This window comes from Trachymyrmex cornetzi, unplaced genomic scaffold (genome assembly GCF_001594075.2).
Source record: "Trachymyrmex cornetzi isolate Tcor2-1 unplaced genomic scaffold, Tcor1.1 scaffold223, whole genome shotgun sequence".
Classification (NCBI taxonomy): Eukaryota; Metazoa; Arthropoda; class Insecta; order Hymenoptera; family Formicidae; genus Trachymyrmex; species Trachymyrmex cornetzi.
The window spans coordinates 3264548-3286451 of NW_017296881.1; the positions used below are offsets into that span (position 1 = coordinate 3264548).

Here is a 21904-nt window from a genome sequence, read left to right on the forward strand (position 1 = left end):
CAGATAAATGATTTTTAAAGTTAAATATGATAAATTATATGTCCAATTTATTTGCAAGATTTAAATATTTCGATATGTGTGTGTGTGTGTGTGTGTGTGCATATACGCACATTTAAAAAGATGGATTTTATCGAAAATTAAGTAAAAGAATAATGTTAAAAGTAAGTATTACCAGTTACATTTAATTTCATAAAATAAAAAAAAATAATAGTCGAGAATATAATAATTTGCTTCTATATATTACGCTCTCGTAAATATGATGAATTAAACAGAAATAAAAATGTCAAGATGATGAAAAGGGAAAGCTGGTGTTGATATATAATTTTATGAAATAGTAATAATGTGGACGCGTAACGAATGTAACGCTTTATTATGTGCGGACATAATAATGTGAAGATATAATGAGGTGCTGTGCACGGGAGAGCAACCATTGTATAAGATAAAAACTTAATTAAAGCAGCTTGCGCACAATTTTGATTATCATAAGGGTTATTACATACTCACATCGAGTACAAAGCATTATTTTAACTACAGGCGATGTTGCCCACAGTATATTCAGGTTTATGTCACGCAAATATTATTACAGGTTGAAAAACGAGCGAATATAACGCAGAAATGCAAATATAACGTTAAATATGAAAGTTCGCTGGTGCAATTTTTTCGCACAATTCATTAGCCAGAGAGTGCACGTGGACAATGAATATACTGATTATGTGAGCCGGTACGTGTGAAAACATACGTGAAATGCGTTCACGTTACATATCCGTTTCAGAGATTACAGCCCTTTAAAAAACATTACGAATTTGAGGAATTTTCATGTAGCACTCTTGTAGGAGATTATTTTCTGGCAATTATTAACTTTTAGCATGTTAGAAGAATTAATTCATTTATTTACTTAATGCACAAGTTAATTTTTTATTTGACATCTCGCAATGTCTAACCATTGGAAGAACATTTCTTAAAGCTGACTAAAATAAAATCGTATGAATTTCATTGGCTTGTATTAATAATAGTAAAAATAAGATAATATAACCCGATAAAAAAGCAGAGATGAATGTGTCTTTTCAAATAATTCTAACTATATTTGTGAATTAATAAATATATGATCACGAAATAATTCTCTTCAGCCGTTATTACAAAATTACACATGTTATCTTTCTAATTACATATATGTGAAGAAATTATTTAAAATATCTAAATAATTCATGCAGGTTAAATCAGTCGGAGTTAACGTAACATAATAAATATGAGTGTGTAAATAAGAAGGCATCTTACAAGAAGTTAAGCAGGATGAAATAATCTTCCATCTTCGACATAATTCTTGCACGGTGGTTCAGAGCTCGTTAATTAACGGGAACACGGTGCACGCGCGTGTCGCGACATGCCGGATAGCAGGGCACGAAAAAGCCATTCAGGAGCACAACCGCCCTCGTAACACCTCACAAGAAGCCCTTTACACGGCGGTGTATTATACGCGCCGTCTTACGTGTCGCCAAGATGCGAATAGCCCGCTTAACGCACGGTTGTTAATTAGCGTCGAAGCTACGGTGCACAACGTAAACGTAAAAGCGCTGTTCATCCCACATGATACTGCACGCGTATCGGCGTGCAAAATCCACATATCGCGCAGCGAATTACCGAAGTTTCAGCAGCGCGCTCGGGAAACGTTTGTCCCAGATGCGCGATGGGTACCGATACGATTACGCGAGAGTTTATGCGTGTATTTAAGCGAGATCGTCCAATACGTTCTATTGTGTCCACTCGGCGATTAGCATCGTCAAGTTTTGCGAATTTTCGCATAGTTTTTTTTTATCACTCTCTTTCCTTCCCTCTACCCCTCGTTTCTCTTTACTCACCCTTTCTCTCCTTTCTCTCTCCGCAGTACAGCACCGGCCGCTGCGTGGCCGATCGGATTTCAAATTGCGCGTTTAAATTTCCGCTCCATATGCTGCGAAAAATGTCGACCGCCCGAAAACCTGTGCAACGAGTAACTATGCGAATTTTCCATAGACGGGTATTATCAGCGACCGATCGATCGATTGCTTCGCGCTTCTCCCCGAGTATTCCTATTTTTTTTTTTTTTTTTTTTTTTGCGAAATATCCTCTATCTTCGTATCTACAACTTTATGTCAGATTTACGGCCGCCAATGTTTGAAATAACAAAATACACGTTAGCCGTTCTAAATTGTGACACTAGCAGTTGGCGATGTCAGCCATGTCTAGCTGTGACGGATCGCTTGGTGAATTGTGAAGGATTAAGGGAGAAACTCGCCATTCTCTGACACTAATACATATTGACATGACAGTTCACACATGTGTATTCTAATTACATGCCTAACTACAAACAGTCATTTTTCTAACTAGTTTCTAACTTTAATTATTCTATTCTACGTAAACTTTGTCGACATTATGAAGGAACTTAATCCTTAATTAACATAAGATTAATTTAAATTGATCTATAGTGCCAAAAGTACATTATCTACTTCCTCCTTATATCTTCTTTGATGTGACATAAATCTCACACAAAATGTACGAAAATCTCTTATATTATAACTATTATAGTAAAACTTTGAAAAATTTTTAAGTAAACGATTTGTGTAATATCATTTGATTTTATATTATTTTATGAAAATATACATACACAAATTATTATAAAAAAGATAACATGGAAAATTTTTTTTATCGATGTGAGAGGAGAGAAAATAAAAATTATGTGGAAATTCTGGATAAAATATCGTCATTGTTGTTTTAAATTCTAAAATAACAAAAATAATACGAGTAATTATAACAAAAGAATATAAAATATACATGTCGCGAGAATGCAGATTTTTAAAACACTATATTCATTCCCGTAGACAAAGGAAGAAGTATTATTAAACGAGACACTGTATGTTGCACATCAACCGATATTTTCATATATGAATGCATTAAATAAAAACATGATCCTTTTACAAAAATACAATGCAGAAATAAGAACCAATCGATTTTTCGGCAGCAAATGATGCGTGTATTGTATGTTTATATTCCAAGCATATTGGTTTTCTGCGAGAAAATTGAAATATTTGAAGTATATATGTTATATTTATATTATGTTAAATATTTATATTATGTTAAAATATTGTTTTTATCTCTCATTTACAATTACCTTTTATTCTGTAAAGAATCTTATGTTAATACGGAAACTGATAATGAAGATAGCTCGAATAAAGTTCTAAAGTATACCCGAGCGAAAAATATTGCGATCCATTTCGTGGAAATATTGATTTTCAATTTTCGTGGAATTGAAAATAAGAGATGAAGAGACTATCCTGTATGAGGAAGCAGAGACTTAAATTATTCTTAATTACTCCTAGATGAATATTAGATGATTCTATTATAGAACCCATAGGTATGCAATTTCACATTCGTCATGTTCGGATCAGGTTAAATTACATAAAGCAATTATAGTTAGGAATTGTTCGCGACGAACTCCAGTCCAAGGCTAAATTTAATATAACGGAAAATTTTACATAAGATTAGTTATTTCCGTCTTTCTTTCCGATGACAATAATGTAAACGAAAGAAAATCGCTTGAATATCAAAATAATCCGGGCGTAAATATTTATATGGATTTACACGTAGATTAACAACGGTTAATCGACCAATTAAAGCACGATGACAAACGAGATATCGCAAGCTAACAGTCGGATGAACATATGTCACTTCGCGATTGAAGTTTTATTGAAAAATCCATAATGTCCTGCGTGTACGATACAAAGTTTGATATACACAAATCAGATCGTGTGGACGATACGTAGATACAGATGACTAATCAGCGTTTCCTGAACTACGCAGGGAATTACGGTGTACACACAATGTCGGCGGGCTCATTGATCCGTACGCGAGACAGCGCGGGGAATCGGAGCTCCGCTCGTTGCGCTATAGCTCTATAAACGACGACGATGATGAAAAAATATATCGCTGATAGCCCCGTCGTTGGCGCGAGCGCGAACTCGAATCGGGACAAGCGCTTTGCACCTCTGAACCAGAAAATCCGATACGCGTCGATGTATACCCCCACCCCCCTCGTGCTAACGCGAAAAACTGCGCGCGGCTAAATGTATCAAAATTTGAGACTAGGAGAGAAAAACTACAATCGCCGCCGGCACCCGTCACAGTTTCCGCATATAAAAGTCGGATCACACGTTCCGCGAGCGCCGATTTTAATCTTCGGTAAATTGCCGACCGTATTCGCGATTGAGTGGTAATCCCCGGTAACACCGTAATGTAGAAAGACCAACGCGCAGAACGGCTGCGGTATGAAAGGGGCATATTGGGCATAGCTTAACGAAATCTAGCGTCCGGACTCGCGCAGACGAACGCAGGATCGACCATTTAACGAGCCTAGATTTTAATCGTGAATTCGGAGCTACGATGAAACGTACTAAAGTATGCCGAAGCTCTTTTTTCATCCTTTCGTTCTCAATCACAAGTATTATTACTGCTACTAATTTTTTCACTAAGATAAAACTGAGATTAAAAAGCTCCTTTTTTTGTATGCAGCTTTTGATTTTTAAAGTTTCTATTAACTTTTACTTTTTTTTAGTGGATATAAATACTTTTTGGAAAAATGTTTTTTTAATGCACGTGACACAGATTTTCTATTGATAAAAAATTCGTCTTAATTTGTAACATTTTTTGTATGGACACAGTTAATGCTATTCTCCACTGAAGTATAGGAACAATAACTTTTTGAACTATAATCCGATAAATTAAAATAATTATTCTTAACATTATATTATATATTGAAAGATGTTTTAAATGACCTATAATTCTTATCGTGAACGATATATTAAATCATATAACTCTTGACGTGAATAATGAAGTCCTTTTCCTTTCATTAAGGTATGACTTTTCCAACTATTAATTAATCTGATAAATTAAAATAATTATAAACTATTATTAACATCATATTGGAAGATATATTAAATTATAAAATTCTTGCGGAATGAATAATGAAGTTCTTCTCTGTGGGAAGAGTTTTAGAAGCCTATTTCCAAGTTTCGACGTAGCCACGTTCAGTTGCTTTTATATAACGGCCGTCCATATAGCTTTTCGGGAGGGGGTTGATATCGAGCTCTCAGCGAGCTTTTCGTCCCCGACGAGGCCATTAGCCTGGCGTGATTTTAAGCGATCGCGAACGTTGAACGCGCGCGACGTTTCGCGCTGCAACTTACGAGCTGCAGGACAAATACGACCTCAAATACGAATTGCGTGCGGTGGGAACGAGCGGTGACTGCCTCGCAGGTTCTAAAGGTCTTTTAATTACTCCTTCGCCCGGTGTCACGCGATCAGTCGATCCGTAGCGAGTAAGTCACGTAACGGACGACGTGAAAGAGAGAGAGAGAGGGGGGGGGAGGGAGAGAAAGAGATAGTAAAAGGATGAAGATGGAGGGAAAGAGAAAAAGGAATAGAGAGATATATATATAGAGAGAGAGAGAGAAAGAGAGATATGGAAGAGGAAGGGAGAGGAAAAGGATGAGAAAGAGAGACAGGACGCCGTTAAACTTTGGCGAACCTCGATGGCCACTACCGTTTTACACGAGCGATCGCACCGATGATTGGATACCGTTGTTTAGTGGGATACCATCCCGTTCCATCTTAACTGGAATCGTTCCGGGATCCACCCCTCACGATGAGTCTATTCCCGTTGGGCCGCTGCTCGTTGGAAGGATACCTTTGGGTGTCCTTCCGAAATACGCCTCCTGGCAGTCGTATACAGGTTGCTCCTATTTCTGCCTACTCAATTCATTCTAACGACGAGGTAGGAAATATTTAACGAATTTTTTTCGTAACGTAAATTTATTATTACTTGTCATATCATAAAATTTTAAATATCATAAAAAATACTTGGCATAAAATATCCTTATATACAGGATTGAATCATTCGCGTTCTGCGTACTTTTTTTCTTTAAAATATTAAGAGCACTTAGCTAAATAATGGTCTAATTTTATCTTTTCTTTAATGTATTTTACAAATACTTTCTAAAGATGTTAAAGTATATGTAAGAATAATATAATAATTTTGGTATACTTATAAAAGTAATGAAAATTAACCCGGGACACGAACAGCCCATTATGTGTACAAAGGGTCGGAAAATTATGGTGTGTACTAAGGGTTAAGCTTCTGAAAAAAAAAATGCTTATTAAATCAAGTTCGCATATCTAAAACTGGATACTGTATTTATATTACCCGTAAATCAATACATTGTTTATCTATTTTTGTGTTTGCATTCGTTTTTCATCTGTTTTCCATTATCTCGCTTAAATAAAAAAGCACCACTTAACTATTGTCTATTTGAAATTCATATAATTTTCACAAACATGATTTGTGATAATTTTTCAGCAATATTCTCTTGACATACATATTTTTGCAATGTTCCTTCGACGCTGCTGCAATTTTACTTATTTCGATTTGCTGTACCATATTATAGGATACGTGTATGTCCGTGGAATGAAATTTCGTTTTCCCGACGTCGTTGCGGATTCCATCCGAAAAGATGCTGAGCTTTCGTTCGGTGCAGAAAGCGCGAACGATTACGTGCCCCCTGTTTTAACCAATATATATCGAAAATCGTCTCGATTCTCGATATTGCACCGTATACCTAAATATTCCAGAACACGTCGGTGCCAACTGCCATGTCATTTAGCGCTAATTTCTGTCAGCGCGATTTGAAAGCTTTACTATTACACTTTTTTTCTTTCTTTTTTATTCCTATTTTTTTCCTCATAATATTAGTTTTACATACATATTTTGTCGCGTTAAATATCACTTTGGCAAATATTTTCTTTATTATTCTAAAAGCGGTTTCAGCGATGACATGGTCGATGTATGCCAGCATTACCAAATATTACACACATTCAAAACATATATGCACACATATGTAACATGCATGTAATTATCCATCTGCAGGCCAGTATTTAGCGAATGTTCGTAATGTTCGCATTAAGTACATCGGCTATATCATCTGAAGTTATCTGGATACAAGTTCTCTGTATGTGTAAAGACGTTATATTAACCCTCCCAAAATAAATTTATTTATTTATTTATTTATATTTCTCTTTCTTCCTTCTCCATATTGATTTCTAAGATTATTAATATTTTCTTCATCGGGCTACATATAAAATATTCAATTCTCGTGCGACAGCTGTTCCGAGAATTTTAGTTTTTTTTCACTTTTTATTGGATATTAGATTTTGATTTGACAAAAATAGCTCTTTTCTTACATTTAAAATCGCAAAATTCTTATACGATATATCTATCGTACCAATCTAACAATAAGTAAAAGGATATTGGTCTTACATATTCTAGAGCACGAGTTAATCTATCATTTAGTAGATTATTTCTGTTAACATGACCTGAAAGCTTTTGTCAAATTTTTCTCTTCTTTCTTTTTTTATTTTTTATTTTCAGTTATTAACTAATAACTCAATTTGTATTGAAACGTGATTCTTTAATATCACACTTATATGAGTAATAAACACACTCATAGAGTATTCAATATTTTCAAGTTCGAATCTGTTTTATTGAAGTCAAGTTGTGCGCGTAAGATCTCGATGATTTTAGATTACTCGGAAGATTTCAAGTTACGTAAAACTTCAGAGTGCGGAAGAAGCTTTCATTTTACTGCACGATCGGCAGTACTGAAGTTGCAGAATCCGTCCCGATGATGAATACCAGACAGTATACCTGGAATTATTGAATAATCGACGATAAAAAGTGAAATTGATTCAATACGCGAATCTCCAGACATCTCTAGTCCGGAAATTTGACGGAGGCTGGCTACTCTCACGCATGAGACTGGCCGATATACACAATTTCCTCTCGCGGCGAGTCCTGGACGTCCCGAGATTCGATGAAAAGGTCCGCGACAAATGAGATTACGAAACCGTCGTACCTCGTGAGAGTGTTATCAGGCCGCGAAAAACGGCGCACGTTCTGTCTCGCGACATATCAGTGTGGCGGATCCTTGTCAGTATTCGATTATCTCTTACGCGCGCGTGAGAGATAAGAAATAGATAGGTAGATAAGTAGATAGATAAGTAGGTAGATAGCTAGATGAAACATTTATTGGTGTTCTAAGGCATGCCCTCTAAGAACATACAGAAAGAATAAACAACAACGTTCAAGAGTGAGAAACTCAAAATAAGAAATTTAACAAACAAGTAGTGCAGAAATTTGGAGAAATATAAAATAAGAAAATTTATAGACAAGTAGCGTAGAAATTTGGGGAAAATATTACAAGAATAAAATTAGATATAATATAATGTAATATAATAGGCGAGAACAGAAATATATGTAAAAAAAAAACAAAAACAGTAATCGATGTTAAGATGATAAAAAGTAGAGAGAGATAGAGAGAGAGAGAGAGAATGAATGAATTATTATTATTTAAAAAATACAACTCTTATAAATAACCTTAAGTCTAAATTATTAAGAGAGAAAGAGAGGAAAGGGGAAAGAGAAAAAGAAGAAGAAAGAGTCCTTTCCATGAGTTAATACCGGTTAAGTTCGTCGATACAAAATAATCCACCGTGACAAATGTCACGGCAAGACAGGTCTTGGTAGAGAGGCTTCGGTTCGACGGTCGTATAAATTTGTAGATTCCAGCGCTCGTGGGACGATCCTAGAAGATACCTACCTACCTATCTACTTACCTACGTTGTTCCGAATCGGCGATTCGCAAGATACATGGCCGGTTGTTAGCCTTCTAACGAGGCTTTAAGCCCCACCTGAGCGATGCCACTCGTTAACAGCGGCTACCGAAAGCTATAGTTACGCAGGAACGTTTTAAATCTTTCCTTCGCGCGTTTTATCAAGAACATGTCTTCATTTTATGTGCAGTCTACGATATATACACGGCATTAGGTCAAATGCAATACGAGCACAAATCACAGTTCCTACTATTTTAATGGCTCATAACTTTTTCGCCAAACCTATCAGTTTTTTTATTTGAATGAAATAGTAGCAACTGTTAATTAGATGTATTTCTCATTTAAGCATCTTATTATTAAAATGCTTATTGTTTAAATTTTGGAAATTGCTAAAAACAGACAATATGTAATTTACTGTATGTAAATTGTTTTATAAAGTAATTTATTAATCTCTTAATTTTGGTTACATATTTCAACAGAGATTTCTGTTTGGAAATTGGATAGATTTGTGAGTTTTCAGGCATTATATTTATTGTGTCTAATGAATAAATCGGCCTGATGTTTGTATTTCTGACGGCGGAAGGTTGTATTTCCCACCAACATCCGCCACGTTAATGTTGTAACGAACGTTGCTAACGCATCAGGGAACTAGTTGGCATAGAGCAGTACAACATCCGCTCGCTTCTTTCGAAGGAAACCAAATTCCGCGACACGGATACTTTGAGAGACACGAAATATGCAAATTGAGAGAGGGCAATAAAAAAAAAAAGGAAAGCACACTCGTGACCTGCACTCGTGAATATGGAAGGGCAAATCTGAAATGTTAAGGAACACATTCGTGAGGCGAATTTAAAACATATAATATATCATAACGCGTGCGTGTTTGTGTGTATTTATTTTCCGGGCGCTTATGCGAACGCATCGTAAAAGGCACGTTTTCATTTATGAAGAAGCGAGATACTTTTGGTACCAATCCACGCAGAGTGGACTTCAAAGAAACATAAATTCTTCCGAGTTTTTATCAACACGTGAGCTGAAGCTCAAATGTAATGTTAAGTAAGGGAGACCAGGGACAAATGTAACACGGAACGAAAGTAACAAATGTCACAAAAAAAATACCAATTAACCAATAAATTTCGCCTTCCATTTTTATATGTCGATTACACCCCTCCTTCACTTCAGTTATTGACTATACATATAAATAAGCGATTGTTGGAATTTTACTATTTTATTAAAATATCAAAAGTAAGTTTTTAATATCAGTTTCAATTGTATATCTTTTCATTCTAATTGCGTAAAACTGTCCGGTTTTTGCATTGTATTAAATAGATTGAACTCGAAGATAGATATAACATTTTTTATGGTTATAAGTTAGATGAGCATGCAGTAACATGTTAAGGGAGGGGTATAGTTAATTCGGTCAAAAGAAGGCATGTTTTTATGAATTTTTTTAGGCGCTCTGGTTAGTGCCAGTGTATTGAAATAAAATTATAATAAAACTACATCTCAAGAATATTCAGTAAAAATTTGGACGCAAAAAATTAAAAACTGTGCAAATGGCACGCGATCGACGGAGGCGCCTCGAAAAAAAGACGTCCTGCGGTGCGCAACATTTCTCGGCACTGAATCATCTGAAATCAAAAAACCAAAACTTTTTAGTTAGTTTATGAGTTTCTAAACATGCCTTCTTTTGACCGCGAATTAACTATACCCCTCCCTTAATAAGTGACAAGATGTTACTTTGTCCTCATTCAATTTTTTTCTATGCCCTGTCTAAGAACGTCAGACTTTCCATGCGAAATGAGATCTACATCATATCTTCCGGCCTAGAAAGTCGGATGCCCCTAAGCAGAGAGGCAGATGGGGTGGACCTCACTTTGCGTAGAAAGTCGAACGCCCCTAGATAGAGGGGAAGTGGAATAGACCTCGTTTTACGTGGAAAATTGGACATCTAGGCGGGGCGAAGGTGGAGTAGACCTCGCTTTGTGTGGAAAGTTGGACGGAAAGTAGTCCCGTAGGAATTTATTCTCTAAAGAGAGGATTTACTACTAAAATTGCATTTTAACTCTAAATTTCTCAAAAACTATAACAGACTGTCATACAGTTGTTAAGGTAAAGTTATTCAGGATCAAAGTACAGTGCTATTGATTCTGATTAATCTAACTATTTATCTAGATTAAAACTGATCGACATATTTTTCCTTGGTGAAATTTTTAATAGATCATAATCTATATAACTACTTATTTAGAGTAAAAATAATCGACATATTCTCTTCGGTGAAATTTGTAACAGATCGTAATTTATAGATTGTGTGCAGGAGGGTTATTTTTTTTTATTTCAGCAATAATAAAAAAATGCAGTAACGAAAGACATGAATGTTATCACGCTAATTCATCAATCGCATTACATTTCAATGAAATGTTAATCATCGTTAATAAATGAATAAACTCGAAACGCAAAAAAATACTCAATAAGCTGTTTACGAAAATCAATTTTAATCATAAAGTCCATTTCAAAAATATATTTCCTTTCCTATCGTTAATATTGCGAGAAAAATAAGAGTATAACAAATCTGAATTGATCTAAATAGATATAAGATAAGATAAATCAAAGGTATCGCTAATAAATTTCATTCTCAAGTTATCATATTAGTAAGACGATATTTCTTATCAATGTATTTATTACATTTGACATACATTTATATGTACCTAATGCTAAAACATACACAAAAGATTACGTTTCTTTAAATACATATTTTTTTATTTGATTTGATTATCTTCTTCTAATTAGATTGTTTAAGTGACACTGTTTGTAACCTTTTTATTGCAAACTTGATCGGTAATTAAAAATTGTATTAAAATTAATAGATACGTAGTGATGTTACCCACTATCTAAAATTAAAATTATATATAAATAAGTATTACATATTATCTAAAACAAATAATTATTCACTCACCGCAACGAGAAGCGTTGCGTCTAGTATAAGACCCTTAGCGGAAAATGTATTTTCCCGATTCAGTACTTGCAAGGAGAACAGCTGCAACTACAAAACATCAGATTAGAAAATAATTAAGTACAAAATTAAGAAATAATTACTAACTACACAGATTTAATATATACATTTTGACAAGTGAAATATCTTCAAAAAAATGTACAGATCCAATTTTATTGTTTTATTTACTTCATTTTTTATTTGTTCATCAATAGTATCGTTCAGTATTTCATGAACGTTGATACCGATCCTTGTGGCCTCATCTTTGCCTGTATCACAAGCCCATCCTATCAATGATATTTTGATGCATAGATGCATAAAAGAAATTGTCAATAATATTTCATAAACCGTGTGGTTTATTTTCATGTCAACATCCCAATGAACTATATAAAAATATAGATAAAAGGTAAGCTCAGCAAAAGTCATAACTATGGTAGCAAGAAGTTGTAGACTGAAAGTCGTATTCAACATTTGCACTGTGTCACTGATCATCAAATGCTCTTTTTTCAAAGCTTTAAGTTTCGTTAGTAAGAATGGATTTCTTTGCTCATGATAAATTCTCCTGAAAAGATGTGGTTCGTCGCTCACCACGAGCTTCCGCAAATTTTTCAATTTATTGTTAACTTCCTTAAAACAGGCTTTTAATACACATACACAATTTATATACAACATATCCATTTGAAACACTATAAAGGTGATGTACAGTACGAGAATCCTGTCTACGATACCAAAATTTACTGTACAATAATAAATTGTTGTTCGTCCAACTACAAGAAAGGAACCGAAAATATCTTTAGCGTGAATCAGTCTAGATAGCTTTCGGTACGAATCAGGAGACAGTCTCAAAGAGATTTCCATTATATTTTGAAGTAAGTGCATCCGAGGACCGTTCAAAATGTACGTAACAATCCCGATAAACCCGCCGAGTATAAAAAAACAATTACGTTCAAGATATACAGGTATGCTACTATAATTGATCGTTCCAATAATATCTATCCTATACAACGTTATTAGTTCATAAATACAGAAAACGGAAGTAATGAAAGTTGTCAGAAAATAGCTCTGTTTTGTAGTTTCAAAAGTTGAAGCGTTGATGCGATATGGAAATATTCCTAATATGCGGCAAAAGGTGAAGCAGGGATACATAAGCGATTGAAAGTCCGTAGCATGGAACAGCTGCCATTTTGGCCACACTTTGCACTTAATGTATCTTTGAAATTTCAATGACATATTTGTCATTATCGGTAGAACAGAAGTTCTCAACAACTTATATCATATAACTTAGATTACACTGTCCAAAAATGATTACTCTTTACACCTTAGCATTAACACAAGCTTTACTGTGAGAATTTCTTTCTGTATGTAGTCTTTGAGATTATATTTGATAAGGATTTTTCTTCATTCTACACTCGGCCAGTTTCCATTTAAAACTGCAAGCAGTTACAGCATCTAAACAATAAGGGGTCAATTGTTAGTCCTAAAGTAACCATGGTACTCTTCGATCGGTAATCATCAACTTTGATGTGCAGAGTAGGGGAGACAAGGGACAAATGTAACACGAGAAATGTAACATGAAAGTAATAAACGTTATAGAAAAGATATCAATCGACCAATAATTTTTTCCCTCCATTTTACACGTCAATCACACCCTTCCTTAACCCAGTTATTGACAATACAAACTCTCTGTTTTTGTTTGCGTTGTATTAAATAGATATTAAGAACATAAAGATAGATATAAAATTTCTTATGATTATATGTTAAATGAGCATGTAATGATATCTTAATGAGAGATACCGTTAATGAGGATAAAAGTAACAAGATGTTATTTTGCCCCATTCAATTTTTTTTATACGTTTTGCTTACGATGGAATCACACAATGCTCGATTTCTTGAATGATGAGCATGCATGCATATACTGCTATGCTACGATCTGACGTTTGACAGATAATTACGAAATTAGCACAATTGTGTTAATTGTGTTTATATTCACCCACAGAGTAAATAAAAATCTTTTTAGAAGCACCTCTCCTATTAATTCATTTTATATTTAAAGTTAAACAAGGTATTCCAATTCTTACCCAATTTCATTGCATGTTACTTTTATCTTTAGTGGTAGAAACAAAAGTAACAAATGACTATTTTAGAAAAATTGATGTAATATATTGTTAGTTTTTCGATAATGTTGTCTAATAATGTAGATTTACTATTGTAAGGATTCGTTAGAAAATTTCACATCACTTATAGAAGTTGCAAAATTAAAAAGGTAAATTGTTACGTTTGTCTCTAGTCTCTCCTATAGATTAATGGAATATTCGTTTCTCTGAAGTTTGTTTAAAATCTCACAGATAGCGCTCGTTTTTTTATGCTCTTCAATAGATCTATTTTTTATTTCTGCACTTTATGGATTGCACTAGAATTCCCTTTCTCGCTTTTTCGTCAAATATCAAACATATACCTATCTCACTTTAAGTTCCAAAAGTGTATACTAGTTCAGCCACAGAAAACAGAGACCTAATATCGTAGCGGAAATTATTATACATTAGGAAACAAAAATCGTTATACATACCCAATCAAAATAGATATTAGATAGGATTAATAAAAAGAGAACCGTTGATAAATTTTAACTTTAAGTTATCATATTAGTAAGACAATATTTCTTACAAATATATTTATTATATTTGACACACAGTACACATGAGCAAATAAAAGACTTCCACACAAAAAAGATTTATTTTTCAATTATGTAAATGTTAACATATAAGGTTTTGTCTCTACATATACATTCACATATATCTAATGCTAAAACATACACAAAAGAATATGTTTGTGTATTTAAATATATTTTTTTTAATTTAATTTAATTATTTTCTTCTAATTAGATTGTTTACGTGATACTGTTTGTAACCTTTTTATTACAAACTTGGTCGGTAATTAAAAATTGTATTAAAATTAATAGATACGTAGTGATGTTACCCACTATCTAAAATTAAAATTATATATAAATAAGTATTACATATTATCTAAAACAAATAATTATTCACTCACCGCAACGAGAAGCGTTGCGTCTAGTATAAGACCCTTAGTAGAAAATGTATTTTCCCGATTCAGTACTTGCAAGGAGAACAGCTGTAACTATAAAACATCAAATTAGAAGATAATTAGGTACAAAAAAAATAATTACTAACTGCACAGATTTAATATATACAGTTTGACACGCGAGATCTCTTCAGAAAAATGTACAAATTAAATTTTATTGTTTTATTTACTTCATCTTTGATTTGTTCATCGATAATATTGTTCAGTATTTCATGAACGTTGGTACCGATCCTTATGGCCTCATCCTTGCCTGCATCACAAGTCCATCCCATCAAAACTATTTTGGAACATTGATACGTCAAAGATGTTGTTAATAACGCATTATAAAACGCGTGGTTTATTGTCCAATGAATTATATAAAAATATAGAGAAAAGGTAAGCTCAGCAAAAGTCATAACTATGGTAGCAAGAAGCTGTAAACTGAAAGTCGTATTCAACATTTGTACTGTGTCACTGATCACCAAATGCTCTTTTTTCAAAGCTTTAAGTTTTTTTAGTAAGAATGGATTTCTCTGCTCATGATAAACTCTCCTCAAAAGATGTGATTCGTCGCTCATCACGAGCTTCCGCAAATTCTTCAGATTATCGTTGACTTCCTTAAAACAGGCTTTTAATACGCATACACAATTTATATGCAACATATCCATTTGAAATACTATGAAGGTGACGTACAGTACGAGAATCTTGTCTGGAATACCATAATCTATTATATAATAAAAAAATATTGCTCGTCCAAATAGAAAGGAGAAACCGAAAATATCTTTAGCGTGAATAAATTTAGATAGCTTTCGGTACGAATCAGGAGACAGTTTCAAAGAGATTTCCATTATATTTTGAAGTAAGCGCATTCGAGGACCGTTCAAAATGTACGTAACAATCCCGATAAATCCGCCGAGTATAAAAAAACAATTGCGTTCAAGAGTTAGAGGTATGGTACCAAAATTGATCGTTCCAGTAATGTCTATCTTGTACAGCATTATTAGTTCATAAATACAGAAAACGCAAGTAATGAAGGTTGTCAGAAAATAGAGTGGTTTCGTAGTTTCAAAAGTTGAAGCGTTGATGCGATATGGAAATATTCCTAATATGCGGCAAAAGGTGAAGCAGGGATACATAAGCGATTGAAAGTCCGTAGCATGGAACAGCTGCCATTTTGGCCACATTTTGCACATAATATATCTTTGAAATTTCAATGACATATTTGTCGTTATCGGTAGAACAGAAGTTTCCAACAACTTATATTATATAACAACTTAGAGTACACTGTCCAAAAATGATTACTCTTTACACCTTAGCGTTAACACAAGTTTTACTGTGAGAATTTCTTTCTGTATGTAGTCTTCAAGATTATTTGATAAGGATTCTTTCTCAATCTATACTCGGCCAGTTTCCATTTAAAACTGCAAGCAATTGCAGCATCGAAACAATACCTAATCGGTCAATTGTTAGTCATAAAGTAACCATGGTACTTCGATCGGTAATCATCACCTTCGATGTGCAGAGTAGGGGAGATCGGGGACAAATGTAACACGTGGAATGTAACATGAAAGTAATAAACGTTATAGAAAAGATATCAATCGACCAATAATTTTTTCCCTCCATTTTTACACATTAATCATACCCTTCCTTTACTTCAGTTATTGACAATACAAACTTTATGTTTTTGTTTGCATTGTATAATATTAAATGGACATTAAAGACTTTTAAAGAAAGGTATAAAATTTGGTATGGTGATGTTAGATGAGCATGTAATGATATCTTAATGAGAGATACCGTTAATGAGGATAAGAGTAACAAGATGTTACTTTATCCCGTTCGATTTTTTCTATGCGTTTAGCTTGCGATTGTATCACAAGATGCTCGATTTCTTGAACGGTGAGCATGCGTGCATACTGCTACGCTTCATTCGATCTGATGTTTTCAGATAATTATGAAATTAGCACAACTGTGTTAATTGTATTTATATTCACCCACAGAATAAATAAAAATATTTTTAGAAGCATCTCTCCTATTAATTCATTTTATATTTAAAGTTAAACAGGGTATTACAATTCTTACCCAATTTCATTGCGTGTTACTTTTATCCTTAGAGATAGAAACAAAAGTAACAAACGGCTACTTTAGAAAAATTGATGTAATATATTATTAGTTTTTCGATTATGTTGTCTAATAATGTGGGTTTACTATTGTATAGGATTCGTTAAAAAATTTTACATAACTTATAGGAGTCATAAAATCAAAAAAGCAAATAATCGTTACGTTTGTCCCTAGTCTCTCCTATAGACTAATAAAATATTCGTTTCTCTGAAGTTTGTTAAAATCTCACAGATAGCTCTTGTTTTTTTTATGCTTTTCAATAGATCTATTTTTTATTTCTGCGCTATATGGGTTGCACTAGAATTCTCTTTCTCGCTTTTGCGTGAAATATTAAACATATATCTTTCTCACTTTAAGTTCCAAAAGTGTGTACTAGTTCAGCTACAGAAAAACAGAGATCTAATATCGCGTAGCGGAAATTATTATACATTAGGAAACAAAAATTGCGCTCTATACATACGCGTTACTGAGAGTCAGCACGTTATCGGTCTGGGACATTCATCGTGCCATTGTAGCTCGTCTTTTTATCTCCGGCCATTTGACGCTAGTGATATCTACTCGCTTCTTTCTTCATTCTTCCCTAACTCCACAAACGAATGCTCACTCGGATATATTACGCTCATCGTAACCCGCTGCGTCCGAGAGTCCACTTCCTCTCTGTGGGTCGATACAAAACGCGCGCGTGACAAGAAGCTTCGGCGCAAACGCATAGGAAAACGTCGCATAATAGGAAACGCTTCAATTAAATAAATTAAAATGTTATGACACTTTGTCTGGTATTCGTAGTCGATTTTTATATTTAAACTGGCGTCTACGATGAGATTTTAAGGCATAAAACTTAAGCTTTAAGCCTCAAACTAGAAGAAATTGATCAATCACAATCGAAAGTGAAGAAGATAATCGATTATAATTAAATAATTTCTTACGGCTTAAGATTTAAGTTTGAGTTTTATGCCTTAAAATCTCATAGTAGACGCCGCTTTAGACTGTCTTAAGTACAATCTTAAGATGTCATAAATCAATGAGAGAACTGTATTATCTTTTCCGCGTTCAAATTACGTGGATAAAGTAGTTGAGTCATCAAGGGAAAGCATCGGCTGTATTTCTACATTGTATCGCACGAATCTTTTCGCCAAACACGCTTTAAGATTTTAAAAAGGTTATTATGTCCCGGGATTCCTTGGACTCCAGTATTCAGGAGCCGTTAGATCCATGGCTCGTTGGGTCCTCTAACATTCCGGTATCTTTCGTCCCGGCCCTACCATGAGATGATCGAGACTTGGAAACGATCCTCGCCGTCATGCCTCGTCCGAGATGGTTCCCGGTGTTTGGCATCGGTATGCAATAAACAGTGGTCGGCGGATACCGAAGAGTCGCCGAACTATTCGCGCAATGCCAACATAAGCCGATGCGCGGAGAAGTCGGTCCAAATCGCGGGCGTTCGATGTTCGTGGCAGAGATCGGCGGTCGTCACGTGACGCCGTATACGTTCTTCTGGAAGTCCCGTCATTCAAGTCTTCTCTCTTGTCGTCCCTTCTCATCTGACGAGAACGCACCGGACAAGCCGACGATCAGAGGTATTTAGAGAATGCATTTTCAGTTGCAGGGAACGCTCTTTATTAACTCTGTCACGGAGAGTATATTTTCACGATTTGTGAAAATCGGTGCGGTTCACAGTATTACATATTTTCAGTGATTAGAAATAAATTTTTTTAATGTATATAAAAACAACTTTTATATTCAAATTTAGGAAAATTCAGGATATTATCATTTTCGTCACTCGAAGAGACGAGTTTGTCGAAAAACACTTTGACGATTTTGAAGATTATGACAGTTTGAAAAGCTATAAAGCAATGGTAACTTTTCTTCACATAAAAGTATAAATTTATAATAAATTTTAGAAGAAGTAATCTGCGCTCGTGCTCGCTTCCGAGCAGTCATACAATATTTCGTAAATGGCTGTAATCGGGTTAGCTCGTCTAGTTGTGTATAGGATTTACATACGTACGTATACACATAGCTTTAGATCCTTCTGTAGAACGTAGAGAGATTGAAAAAGATTTTTTGATACCTCAAAATGCTTCGTAAATATTCGCCCGTTACATTTCCGCGAATGCAAAATGCAATCCCTTTTCGAGTCCAGAAACGAAGAAAAAACATCGAAGATAACTGAAAGCTGTAAAGTCCGTTCCACGCTAATGTAAAGGTAATTGTACAGAAACACGTTCTTCCGTAGTTAATAAATTATGAATTTTCGCCTAACTCGATTGGGCTGAGTTTGTTAATCCATTTGCATAAACGCGTCTAAAGAGAAGCTCGCTTGCGTAGCATAGTTATTTCGTCTGTTTCCATTTAAAGTGATCATTAAAGATTCAACCGTGTTAGACTCGTTGTCAGCGTTATATAATCACTGCAAGAGCTCGACTGCAAGTAATCACGTTAATTTTCCACGATACAGTCACGCTCATTGACCGTTATTTTCGATATTAATTCTTATCGTACTCGTCACGACGTGTCATAATCCGATTCTATATATATATAACGGTACGAAGCCACAAATAAAGTTCCCGTATTTTCGCCACCGTCCCCATTGATCGGATTAACGCCGGAGAGACTGAAGAAAGGCTGATCGTTAAAAATGCTGCCGAATCCGACGGGCGACGTACGGGCCGTGAAATTTTTCATGCTCGCGTGCGCAAAAAGTAGACATTAATCCCACCGCGATAAACAACTTGGGACCGGGGAAGAGAGAAAGAGGTAAAAACAAACCGACGCGCTCAGGATACGGTGCGGGACAGACGGCCATGTTGCGGCCGAGCTCGCCTATCGTCGATGCGATACTCGCCACGAGTGAACGAGCCGGCAAACCCGACGCGACGCGACGCGACGCGGATGCGGATGCGACGCGGATGCGACGCGATGCGACGCGACGCTGATTTATCATGCCTCGACGTACGACGTAGACGGATCGAGGACGCTCCGGGATAAAACGGATCGCCAGCAATTGGCGGTGGCAGTTCGTGAGTTGTCGCGCCACCGCACACACCACGTTGTTTACGCTCCCTTTCTTTCTCTCTTTCTCCCTTGCGTTATTTTGCCCGGGAGACAAATAAAACTTGGTTAATAAATAAATGCATAACTATATATAGAACACGAGGCGAGCGAGCGGACACGCGCCGCAAGCGCGCGCCGCGCCGCGCCGCACCGCGCCGGGCAATTTATTTCCTGGGTCTCGCTCTGTATTAACTGCCCGCCGAGTTTTCCACCATCGTCGGCTGCGGTTTTTCCGTCGCAAACTTCTCCTTCTACTGACTTTGCTCGAGAAAAGTAATTAACTACGAACGCAAAAAGAAACACTATTTCATTAGAATATTTTTGCTCTAGGGTATTCCAAAAGTAAAAGGCGAATATACATATACATATACATGAAACGTAATAAAGAAAGAGTGATTATGTATAGAAAAATAAGTCGGGGTAGCGAGACGGTAATGTATTTTGTCCACGAATCGTCGAAAAAATCGATTTCGATGAAAAATTTAATGAATATGCAAATACAGTTGATTAGTTAACACTCATTATTTTCGAAATGTTCTGATCTTATTATTTGTAGATATAGAAATGTATTGAGTTTATCTAAGTTAACTTTCAATTTGTTGTTGAATCATCGCAATATAAAAAGAAAATAGAAAAAAAATAGAGATACCGCTTGCATATAGAATTGTATTAATAATTTTACAAGTAGACGATACGGAAGAGACGATTTTCCAATTATTTAAATAAACGAATAATGCGAAAAGTAAAACAAACGTTAATACATATAGGTTTTAATTGCATCAACAAATGTGACAAAAGATAAATAATCTGTAAAAACTTGTTATATTATTTCCATGCCACACACATATATCATTGTGTTTAAAAAATTTACAAAAGTAGAAATAATAAAGATAAATATGTTTATCAAGTCGTACATAAATGCATTTCAAAATTCGATTTATTCAAAAACAACACAAAATATTTGTACAAAAAAATATTATTCCCATTTGATTTATAACGAAAAAAAAATTATATTCTGAATAGTAACTTAATGAAAAAGTATTCTTTTACAATAATATTCACAGTAATAAGTTTCTTGTGACTAGAAAAAATAAGCGATAATAAGGAAGTAAAGTTCGAACGAATAAAGTTTCAACAATAATCTTAGAACAAATTATTGAGTATTTATGATGTAATAAAAATTAATCAAAACTGTAGTGCGCGTATATGATATTTCGCGAATGAATAAAAATATAAAATAAAATATAACGTTTAATTATATAACAGTAAAATAAAATATTACAATAATTTTCGAATCAAAATTCAAGCATCCCCCCCCTCACATTTCGCATACCCTCGAATTAACTTGCGTCTCTCGCCTTTGATTTTTTCGACGCATTCGCCGCTGTGTTCCGATACCGAATAAAATATCGATGGCGTTATCCCGGCCGGCCGGTGACGATGCTCCACCGCATTGACTTATTGCACTTCGACGCGAACGTGGACGTATCGAGCTTATACGTCGTGAGGTTGCGACAGCGCAAAGCTGAAAGCGCATTGTCGAAATTGTCGATTGTAGGTGGCAGGCTCCCCCGAACCGCGCTATCTGCGCTCACTGCTCATTTGCGCGGCCGACCGACCGAAAGCGGTTAACGGATAAATTCCGACCAAGGCCCGCGGCCTCTCGTATCGGCAACATCGCTCGTTGTGACGTAGATCTATCGTAAGTCCATCAGTGATAAATTTTTCAGAGGGTTATAACACAACACACCCAACACCGGCGCACACATACGCCCTTTTAACGTGCGAAAAAAGATTGCCTTCGCAGGAGCCAGCGTAAGGCAAAATATCACTCGCTTTTTGTGAAAATCCGTTTAGAGAAACTGACGTGTGGAAAACAAATCAGAGTCAAAGTTAAAATTGTGTAAGTAAACAAAAATAACTTTGAGGTCTTCTTATTTTTTGTGGAGTAATGAATAGTGGTTTGCACGA

General features: G+C 35.1%; 2 protein-coding genes across 2 annotated transcripts; both read right to left on the bottom strand.

Moving 5' to 3' along the window:
- Positions 1 to 11489: 11489 nt before the first annotated feature.
- Positions 11490 to 12916, bottom strand: LOC108760268 (putative gustatory receptor 28b). Its single transcript, XM_018506092.1, has 3 exons — positions 11876 to 12916; positions 11651 to 11737; positions 11490 to 11585 (listed from the first exon to the last, which is right to left on the bottom strand). The coding sequence occupies exons 1-3, from the start codon at positions 12914 to 12916 to the stop codon at positions 11490 to 11492; spliced, it is 1224 nt and encodes a 407-aa protein (XP_018361594.1).
- Positions 12917 to 14570: 1654 nt separating this feature from the next.
- On the bottom strand, positions 14571 to 15981 carry LOC108760161 (putative gustatory receptor 28b). The gene is made up of 3 exons (XM_018505964.1): positions 14953 to 15981; positions 14732 to 14818; positions 14571 to 14666 (listed from the first exon to the last, which is right to left on the bottom strand). The coding sequence occupies exons 1-3, from the start codon at positions 15979 to 15981 to the stop codon at positions 14571 to 14573; spliced, it is 1212 nt and encodes a 403-aa protein (XP_018361466.1).
- Between the last annotated feature and the right edge of the window lie 5923 nt (positions 15982 to 21904).